Here is a 10583-nt window from a genome sequence, read left to right as displayed (position 1 = left end):
CAAGATCGCTTGAGTGTGAGGGATCGTGGTAACAGAATGGTCCCATGACAGAATTTCATGATATATTATGTGACATTAATTTAAAAAAAGCTTCATTATATTTCTTACTGTTGTGTTATGAGACTATTTATTTGCCATGTTTACATCTGAGCCATGGAGTTTCAGGGACTGACTGTCTGATTTGGAAGTTTTTTGCATTTGCTTGATGGTGCTAACGAGAGAACTATTCCTGAAAGAAATGACAAGAAAACTTGTACAAGAATATCAGGCGCATTGAAGAATAAAGGTGGTCATGCTAATTAGTGGCTTTCAAACCCTGCAGAATTGCTTTATATACTGTATTTCAAACTGCAGAGAAGGACCACATTAGTAATACTTGGCATGAACAGTGGTAACTGGAATGGGCTGGCTCTTAGTACATCACTCACCACCATATCTCCAACAAGCACAAAGCTTCATGATACTTTGCCCCTCCGAGGGCCTGACCACACCTCCTACAGCAAGCAAGAGCACCTGCTGTCTCTGCAGACAGTGAAGTGAATGAGTTAGTTTCAGACCAGGGGCAGTTTTAACACTTTTAACATTTTCCTTCATAACTCACAGGTCCATGGAAATACACGAGTCATCTTTTGACTAAAAACTACACAAATATGTGCAGGACTACTAATATGTTTCCACTAATAAGGACAAAACAACAAAATCTATTTTAATGCACGGAATCAAATAGTATCCATAAAACCAATTCTATTAACCATCTGTCTCTTAACACGAAGCAGTCTTCTTTGTGACCACATTACTGTAGTTGCGTCTAATAATGTAACTTTAAAAGATGTTCAGCCTATAAATTTTAGATGTCGGGTATTGTAAGGTGTGGGTCTCATTTACTAAATGGAGTGTAATAGAGAGTGAGAGCAATCCTGAAATGGTGCTCATAGGTATGGTTAGTTTTATGGGTAATTCATATATAGGCTTTTGTTATTAACACAGGTCATTTTAAAATAAAGTGCAAAAAAAAAAAAGATTTTGGGGGGGAAATTAAATAAAAATGCACAATTAGCATTAAGTTGCATGAGACAAACATTGTTTAATCAATTTGAATGATTCATTTGAATATTCTCTTCCTTATAATTTGTGCCTTGAGAAAGGAACACCCAGAAAAGATCAAGTAACAGATGACTAAAGACATTTGTTTTCCTTTAGCTGGGACAGACTCCAGCCTACCCTGATAAGCATAAGTAGAAGGGAATGGATACAGATGGAGAACACAGAACAGCTCTTATCCATAACACTGAACTTTATTTTCCTGATCCCTCCAAACTTTATTCATTGTCCAGGTGGTACATTCGTCCATACAGGCAGGTGGTGACCAGGCCACCCTTCATGTTTGAATGTTTCATGGTCACTTTCCCGTCTGGAGCTTTCTGCAGACTCTCGGGCTGCTCCAGGAACATTCGGCTTGTCAGAATAGATGGGTACACGTATTTGGTGTCAAAGTTCCCCGCCAACAGGAGTTCTGATCCAACCCTGCACAACGGACTACTGCACAAACCTGTAGATATTTGACATGTAACAAATAAAAGTCAGCAGGGTCCTGGTCAGTTTCTAAAAGTTTATAAATATTAAAAATTCTTTCATTCCTACCTGCAGTGCATAACGTCCATCAACGGTGTGCAGTCCTGCAAATGCACCGAGAGCATAGAGCTCTTTATGGTCTTGCAGTAACCACCTGTACTGCAGGCGGCAGCAGAAAGTGCCGTTGCACACTTTAACGTCACCTTGTGTCTCGTTTAAGAGGACAAACGTAAACGGGTCGTGGAACATGAATGAGATGAAGGTGGAGTGAGAGGGATGGACCGAATCAGGAGAGTGATCATCACAGCTGTCTTGATGACAGCGTCCAGAGTCTGTAGCCACTGATGATGCAGACTCAACACCACCAGCCTCCACCTCTTTGGCTGCACTTTGTTTTACCTCCAGTGGCTCCAAAACTGGCACTCTGGCCACCAGCAGCCTGCCCTCCTCTGGGTCTCCCTTCCAGGCATGGTGGTAGGTGGCAGAAAAGGGGGTGTAGATACCGCTTCCTTTCATGATGCGTTGATCATTGCGAATGTTGGCAGATAGTAGAGTGACGTTGGCACCCAGACTGAATGCACTGTGAAACTGAACTGAATCCAGCAGGGGGAGCGCATTCATCCACGCTGTTGGAAAGATCAACTGACGCACACCCTTAAAAAGCCACAAAGAAGAAACGATGGATATCAAAGTCAATCCCAACAATGTTGGATATATATTCTGAGTGCGTATGTGATTATATTTTATACCATCTCCACCAGCACCACTGCAGGATCATGAAAGAGGATGTCAAAGCAGATGAAGAGGCCAAACTTCCCAGCAAAAGGTGTATCAAATGTTATGACTTCAACTTCTGGAGGTGTGTCAAAGGATTGCTCAAAGAAAAGGTTTTGCTTGTGGTAGCGTGCAATTAGAAGGCCGTCTGACCTGTATGAAAGAGGATATTTTACGCAGGTCACTAACAGCTCTTTTTCACTGATGCAGTCAGTTCAGGATATATTACTGAATTATATTTATGTCATAACAAAAGTGCGAGCAAAAACATAATCCGAGCAAATCATTTCGGGCACAATGAAATTCCTCGCGCGTAAATTCGACAACTGTGCGCGTGGAACTCTGCAGCTGCACACACAAAGAAGCCATCACACACACGAATGTCTGCTCTGCGTGCGCTGCTGCTGTTTCAATCTGTGGCAGGCAGCTCTCTGCGCTCGGAGAGAAATCCTGTTCGTGCGAATCAACTCACTTTTAACTTTGTTTGAAGGCGGAGCCCAAAGGAGGATGGGTTCCTAATGAGATTATTCAGTTTGATGGACACTTCAGGCTGCTGCGTTAAACCGAGTTACACTGTGGCAACGACAGAAATGTCGTTTTAAGCCATATTTGTTTACAATTTGAAAAGTAAAGTTTGCCAAATTAATTATCAGTCGTTATCGTTGCTGTGCAGCAGTGGAAATACTGACAACTGTCACTGGATTATGACTATGGTCATGTAAAACCAAAATCAACCCGCTTTGCTTGGAGAAAGAGAAATGTTAACTCTAAACCAAAGAACACAATCGCTACAGTCAAGCACAGAGGTGGAAACATCTTGCTTTGGGGCTGTTTGTCTGGGTACAGGACAACTTCACTGTACTGAGGGGGCAATGAACAGGGTCATGTACTGTAAAACCTTGGACGATAACCTCCTTCCTTCAGCTAGAACATTGAAGATGGGTCGTCCTGACATGACAATGACCCAAAACACACAACCAATGCAACAAAGGAGTGGCTGAAGAAGAAGCACATTAATGTCAGGGAGTGGCGTAGCCAGGCTCCAGACCTCAGTCTTATAGAAAATCTGAGGAGGGAGCTGAAACTGCAGATTGCCAAGCAGGAGCCAAGAAACCTAAAGGATTTCAAAGGTTTCTGTATAGAAGAGTGGGCCAAAGCCCCCGCCTGAAATCTGCAAACTTGGTAACCAACTACAACAAATGTTGTACCACTGCTTGCCAAAAAGGGTTTCTTTGCCAATCATAAAGTTTTGCTTGGGGATAAAATATTTATTTAACTTAATGCCATCAAAATCAATTTATTACTAAATATTTTTTCTGGATTTTTGGTTGATAGTTTGTCTCTTTCCATTCATTTGATTGGATGTGACCAAAATTACACATTCGGCAGGGGATCAAATAATTATTTCCACCACTGTAGTTGTTGTATTCAGTGTAGCTGGTATTTCTTACAGTAGCTTCTCCAGTAGCTACTGACAAGAGAAGTTTCAACTTTGACTCTGTGGTATTTTTGGCAGTCGTGCCAACATTTTTTGATGGAAATGTGGAGAACTGCTCTTTTATTTAGGCACAAGCACTGGATCTGTGGACAATAAGTCATAGAAAAATAAACCTTTTATTTGTCCGTTCTCTAGAAATCCATATTAAGAGTTAACATGTACCTGAAAGCCACATTTGTGTTGAACTGCCAGCGCCCATCAGGAGGACAGGTGGAGGAGGGGCTGGTCTTCAGGGGACAGGGTTGCAGGTCGGGCATGTTGGCCACCAGGTAGAGGTTGTTACGACGAGCCATACAGCTCAATCTCTGGAGAACCTTTGAGTCACAAACATAATCAAATATGATGAGATTCAGACACAGTGAGATGTTGTGAGAGTAGAGTTTTCTTGCCATCACAAAATCTAAATATATGATTGTGAACCTCAGTGTTGTTGTGTCTTTCCGGCTCTGTGCACGGATTCCAGCTCTCCTCCTGAGGGTTGGGAATGGTTTCCAGGTAGCCAATGATGGATGACCGAGTGAAGTTAAACCCATGAATACCATCTTCTGGAAACACCAGGATCTGGGCACCCTGAGAGTGAAACGAAGATGACAGAGAGATATGAGATCTGTTGCAGTAACTTTTGAGTTACTTATTTCTACTTGCTCAAATGTCACACTGAATTTAACAACATAAAGTGATCTGTGTGATGTCTTTTTAGTTGCCTGTCTCTCTCCACGTTTGATTCCATCTCTCTCACTCAGGTATTCTCTCGTGAACTTAAAGTTAAAGTCAGAGTTTTATAAACACATTTACATTCAAACATTTTACATGCATGTATGTACACACACACACACACACACACACACACACACACATATATATATATAGTTGTGTGTATACAGACATATATACATATAGTTTACGATATAGTCTGCTCCTATGCGTTATGGCAGGACTACACCTCTGGTAGTGACAGTAAACTTCATACAGGGTGAAGCATTAATAACTGTCGACCAACAGCTATAAAGTGATACTAAAGGGTGGACAGTTGTCATATTAGGGCATATGAACATCAATTACCAGTTCAGTAAAAAGTCAGAGATAAAGGAAGCCTTACTGTAAGGCTTTGAATCATGTTTGTCTTGATTTTCTTCTGCAGTAGCCTTAACTATATTAATTCTTGTCCATTACAAGTTCATTCATTTGAAGAACATCTCAACAGAAGTTGCTACAATTCATTGAGTAATGCTATCATGTGACTAAAAACATGAAACACAACATTTAAATGTGTGCATACTTGCTGGGCTGCCCGGGCTGCCTGCTCCTCGTAGATATCCAGGTTTTTCTGCATGTGCTGCAGAGCTTCGTGGCGGGACACGGGTGTGCGGGGGCCTGGGTTCAGGATTACTTTGTGCTCGTACACAGCGGCAACATATGATGAGTCTGCAGTGGAGTCCGTTGGACTGATGACCAATGCCAAATAAACACTGACAACAGCTATGACGAACAACATATTTCTTCCAGTTTGCTTCACACGAGGCATGCCGGCTGTGCGCTAACACACACTATAAGAAGAGGGCAAAAGTCGTCCACGAGGCACGATGACTCAGCTCAATTTTCTAGTTAAGATGTTATAAGAAACTCCTCGTGCCAAGCAGAGTGATTTTCCAAAAACAGACCCAAGGATTTGTTACATTAGCTGGAAAATTGAAAAAAAAAACCAGAGCAAAACAACTTTATTTAGGACATTACCATACAACAGAAGATTATTTTGTACCATCAAGACTTTAAGTACATGCAAAAATAAATAACAGCACTCAAGGTCAGATGATTAGAAACTTTAGTAGGCCGGGCTCTGTACTGTGATTGACCATGAAACCTGACTGGAACTTTCTAAAAAGGTTTTGTTGTAAGTGAGGACAAAGTTAATGAAGAATGACTTTTTCCAAAACGTATGAAAGGAATTGAAGTTTAGAGATATTGTTGATCATTTTTAGCAGAGGCTGAACAACCACCTGCCTGCTTGAAGACAGATGGCATAACACTAGTAGACAAAGAATTGTTGATGATGGAGAGGATACTTGGGCCTATTCCCTCTTTGCATTTGTGGCTGCCATCTTTGCAATTTCTCTTTCAATCGTTGCATTTTCTTTTTTGTTATTTCATTTTCTCTCTTTTCCTCTTCTATTCCTTTTTAAATTTCTTCAAGGGCTCTTGGATTTCCAGGAACTTCTTCTTTGCTGTTTCAGTTTTCTGTTTTACAATGTCTGTGTTATTGTTTACTTTTTGATTTTCCATGTTTGCCTCTTCTAATTCATTTTTTACTTATTTCTGCTCTCTCTGGAGTTTCATTAGTTCCATTAGTTTCATTAGTTTGATGGTCCATGTTTATCTTTCCATTTCCTTTCTCCCCTCTTTCAGTTCTATTTGTACTTCTTGCATTTCAATCTTTGACTCTTGGGCTTGAGTTCTGCCACCTGTTCTTGCCGCTATGCTACTTCAGTTGCTGTCATTGCCTTCTTTATTTCCTTTTTGTTTTTTTTCTAGGGCTCTGTGAACTTCCTTCATTTCCATCGTTTCCTTGTCCGTTGCCTTCTTCACTGTTTCACTTTCCTTCTTTACTTTTTGTATTTCTTTTATCTTCTGCTTCAGTGCTCTCTGGACTTCAGTCATTTTCAGTATTGCTTTTTCAGTTGTCTTCTTTGCTATTTCCCTTTCCTTCTTTGCCTTCTGGATTGCTTTGTTCTCTTTTTCAGTTCTCTCTGAGAAAAGCTCACTTGTTTGAATGTATTTGCAGTCACAGTTTTAAACAATTCTGACAGTAAGCAGCTTTGATATAATTTGACACTAGATATCAGGTTTATGGGATTTTATTTAAAGGTTCCAATGAGGCCGCCTGCACGGCCACAGATGTGCTAGAAGCTAGAAGAGCTAGAAGCTCTACTCACGGAGAAACTTGCTAAGCCTAGGAGGAGACAGGTATTCCAGCCAAAGCTGCCATGACATAACCTCACATACAGCTCAGCCACAAAGTGAACTAAGTTGTTTAGTTAAAGACAGCATGGGACCAAATGCACCGAACCAGCCTGACATTTCTTCCTCTTAAGTTCAATGAATGGATGGAAGTTAAATGACTACAAACATAAAATCATAAAAGCCGCTAGTACCGACACTGGAGTTCCCTGAAACTGACTGTTCATTGTACTGAGCCTATATATAACGCACAGAGCTACCTGAGACACTGCACTGAATTATTGTTTCTATCTTAATGACTCCACCTGGCTGGTTTGAGTTCAGATATTCTGCTTTTTCCTTTCGGTAGATCAAAGCATCTCGTGTTGCTTTTGCTTCCATTTTGATGGAAGAAGAAGAAGAATGCTTCAAAGAAGTGGCATTCATGGTCTCAGTGAACAGTGTGCCAATCGTGGTCACACATTGCACGTGATTTTCAAAGCAGCATGCCTGTTCACTGCAACAGTCAATACATTGATAAAAAAACTTTGAAATATATATTGCTGTTTAGAGATGTGTAATGTTAGTGCATGCTAAGGTTTGTTATTGGAAATTGTTCAGTTCTGTTCTCTATTTTGATGACCACCTACACCACACGATGCTGTTTGAAAAAAAATGTTGTTTTCAAACTATTCCTTAAACTATGGACATTAGCTCTAGCTCTATGGACATAAGTCTGCAGGTCTCTTAAGTAAGCAGCACCTGATTCAATTATCAGAAGGTTCAATAAGTCTGGCAGTTATTTTTTTGTGAGTCAGGCTTTTCCTTTTATTACCATATGCACCTGTATAATGAGATCTGGCACTTCACCAAACTGAATACGGAATATGAATTCAATATACCTTTGGGTGCCTTGAAAAGCGCTATATAAATCCAATCCATTATTATTATTATTATTATTATTATTATTTAGATCGGTAAGTTTACATTTAAAATGAAATTGCAACTTCTTTTGGAAAGAAATTTCCTCATAGAAATAGATGAAATAAGACAATATGTTTTTATTAATGGAAAATTGTTAAATATTTATCACAATGTTTTTATGTTTTCTGTCGATCTTTGTCCCTCCCCCCAAAGACCAGCGTTTGTTCCGAATGGTAAAGTACAACTTTTATTTTGAAAATACCAGATAGGAAACATTAGGGCCATGACCTGGACCCACTTTGCTAAATCCGACCTTTCTTCAGCCAGTGAAAATAGCATTTGTGTTAAGTCTCTAACTTTGTTCTTCATTTGGGCGAGTCATTCAAACAAAACCGGAACAGTTTCCGGTTTATTTTTCATGTTTGACGTTTCTAGGAGTTTATAACCAAGGGCATTAGCATTAGCATTAGCAGCACCCTGTGGTACAATGTCAACAGGGCTAGAGCCGCCAACAGGAGGAGCAGATGCCCCCGTGTCCAAACCCAGCCAGATGTTTAAGAGCTGCTGGAGCTGCAGGCTTATCTCCGGAGGTGGGCTGATTCTGTCCGGAGCTTATGTGTTTCACGCAGCGCGGAAGGTGATGCGGCAGGGAGGACCCACCTCAATGGGGACAGTGGCACAGATCACTTTCGCTGCAAGTAAGTCAATCAGTTTTCTGACTGTTTGCTGCATTAGGAGTCTTTTAATGAACAAATGCGCACTTGTGTTCAAGGTTTGGCTGCCTGGGGGATAGTAGTCATCACGGATCCTGTAGGAAAAGCGCAGAGGAAGACTTGAGGACTCTTTAGAAAGCGTGCGTGTAAATGAGCTCAGGACTGCGTGGGGTCATTCACCGGACACCGAGGCAAAGACACTGCTCTGGACAGCCTGCAGAGACCTGTAATGACAGTGGATGTGTGCTGACGTTGTATGGCTGGGCTATGTACTCTACTGCTGGAAGCTGCTGACTTCTTAAATTAAAACAACTATTTGTCTATATGTGTGAGTTTAAGTCTCTTTGTCAGCATCAGACGTGTTTGGTAAACCGTGTTGTTAAAGTTACTAGAAAAAAGTAATCAGTAACTAATTACTTCCCCCAAAAGTAATCCCGTTACTTTACTGATTACTTATTTTCAAAAGTAATTAATTACTTTATTTTTATTTTTTTTTTAAAAATTACAATTAAAAACTGTTATCAGTTTTAATCTTAACTTCATGCATCAAGTAAAATTAAATTATATGCACCATTCTCTGTCTCTAATTACAGTTTTTGCGATAGTAATCCCTTACTTGTTACTTAAAAAAAGTAATCAGATTACAGTCTGCCCATCTCTGGTGGTAAATAATGTTGACTCGTTTTATTACCTGCATTAAAGACTATTTATTGTAGTACAAAAATGTGAAACCAATGGTGATGCACACTACTCGTATGTATACTCAGCTCTCATCATTATGTTGTCACTGACTGACCTTTTTCACTCTTTTTAAAATGTCAAAACAGAAAAAGCACGGTTAAACTGACAGTGGGTGCATGAAACCGTGCCATTTTGCATCTTGGTTCACTAGTATATCACTGGAACACTACCTGGAGATTACAGTTCAAAACCTCTGCAGGTAGTACACAGTTTGTGACTAAATAGTTACTATAAAAACAGTGAATTAGGTCAAACTGCCTTGATGTCTCAGGACAACCTCCCAAGTATTAAAAACAGTTCAAGTCTTGAGTCGACATGGTGATTATCAAAAAGATTACTGAATTAACTCTGTTTAATAAAGCACATGACCCTGATTTAACTTTAACTTCTGTAGCTTTCTTGTCAGTTGCTGCTCCTGTGTTTGTTTTTCCATACTTTGCATTTGTGTTTTTTGCTGCATGTGGCAGCCATCTGTGTTACTGATAAAGAAACAGTGCCCAAAAGTGTCAGGACTGCACTTATCACTAGAGATGGCACGATACCACTTTTTTATGTCCGATACCGATATCATAAATTTGGATATCTGCTGATACCGATATGAATCCGATATAGTGTGTTTTAATCAACAAAACTGTTTTTTTTTTAAATATCTTGCTGCATTTTGTATAAGTTCATACTCAAGTTTAAAACAACAACTACACTAAAGCTATTCTGTTATACCTGTATGCAAAAAAAAAAATTTCATAGTTCAGCAATACTGATCAATCTAATAAACTTAAACCTACACCATCCTCCCTATTCTGGTATTTTAAAGAGTACTTAGCGTAAATATTAAGCAACCTAACTAATAGGGTTCCAACTCCCAGCAACAACAAAAATAAATAAATAAAAAATAGGGAACCACCCCTCACGCTCCACCTCATGATGCTTAATCGACGTAATCAACCCTAATTTGATGCAGTGTGAAAAAAAAATGCACAGAAATCAATTATTTTTCAAGAAATATTAAATAGATTCAACATCTTTCTTCATCAAAATTGCAGACTGCACAGATGGTACCTTCCCAAAGGAAAAAGTACTATAGCTTACTAGGGTATATATATTAGACTTAATAGTCACTATATACATTAATTGACTTCTATTCATTTTACATCAAATTAAAACTTTGGGTGTCAGATAATTATTTATTAAAAGCTAGACGTTTTAAATGAGAGTAAGAAAGAAAAGTATGTCTTTGTGCCCCCTTTTCCCTGTTAATGCCCTATCGGCCCCCCTGGCTAAACTTTGCTAGATCCGCCCCTGCACAGTTACCAGCGTCAGCTACGTAGAAAAAGATCCTCGAGTAGAAAGTAATATTAAATAACTTCTAACAACAGCTTATCAAGCTTAAACGTGCTGCTGTTGTTCAGCCGCTGGTTTCCTCTTTC

General features: G+C 39.7%; 1 protein-coding gene and 1 pseudogene across 2 annotated transcripts; one reads left to right on the top strand and one right to left on the bottom strand.

The window, feature by feature from the left end:
- Positions 1 to 840: 840 nt before the first annotated feature.
- LOC147304161 (biotinidase-like) lies at positions 841 to 6913 on the bottom strand (annotated as a pseudogene). The gene is made up of 6 exons (XR_015126815.1): positions 5124 to 6913; positions 4265 to 4414; positions 4007 to 4158; positions 2322 to 2499; positions 1642 to 2226; positions 841 to 1549 (listed from the first exon to the last, which is right to left on the bottom strand). The product of XR_015126815.1 is annotated as a biotinidase-like (transcript).
- A 1055-nt stretch (positions 6914 to 7968) lies between these two features.
- On the top strand, positions 7969 to 8738 carry LOC147304160 (distal membrane-arm assembly complex protein 1-like). The gene is made up of 2 exons (XM_086280028.1): positions 7969 to 8400; positions 8475 to 8738. The coding sequence occupies exons 1-2, from the start codon at positions 8190 to 8192 to the stop codon at positions 8537 to 8539; spliced, it is 276 nt and encodes a 91-aa protein (XP_086136154.1). The 5' UTR covers positions 7969 to 8189; the 3' UTR covers positions 8540 to 8738.
- Positions 8739 to 10583: the final 1845 nt, after the last annotated feature.

Source organism: Aulonocara sp. 'chitande type north' Nkhata Bay, linkage group LG22 (assembly GCF_057382095.1).
Source record: "Aulonocara sp. 'chitande type north' Nkhata Bay isolate Kocher_YH1m ecotype deep benthic linkage group LG22, A_spYH_male_GT1.1, whole genome shotgun sequence".
Classification (NCBI taxonomy): Eukaryota; Metazoa; Chordata; class Actinopteri; order Cichliformes; family Cichlidae; genus Aulonocara; species Aulonocara sp. 'chitande type north' Nkhata Bay.
Note: the sequence above shows the minus strand (reverse complement) of the source record. Positions and strands in the feature narration are given on the sequence as shown.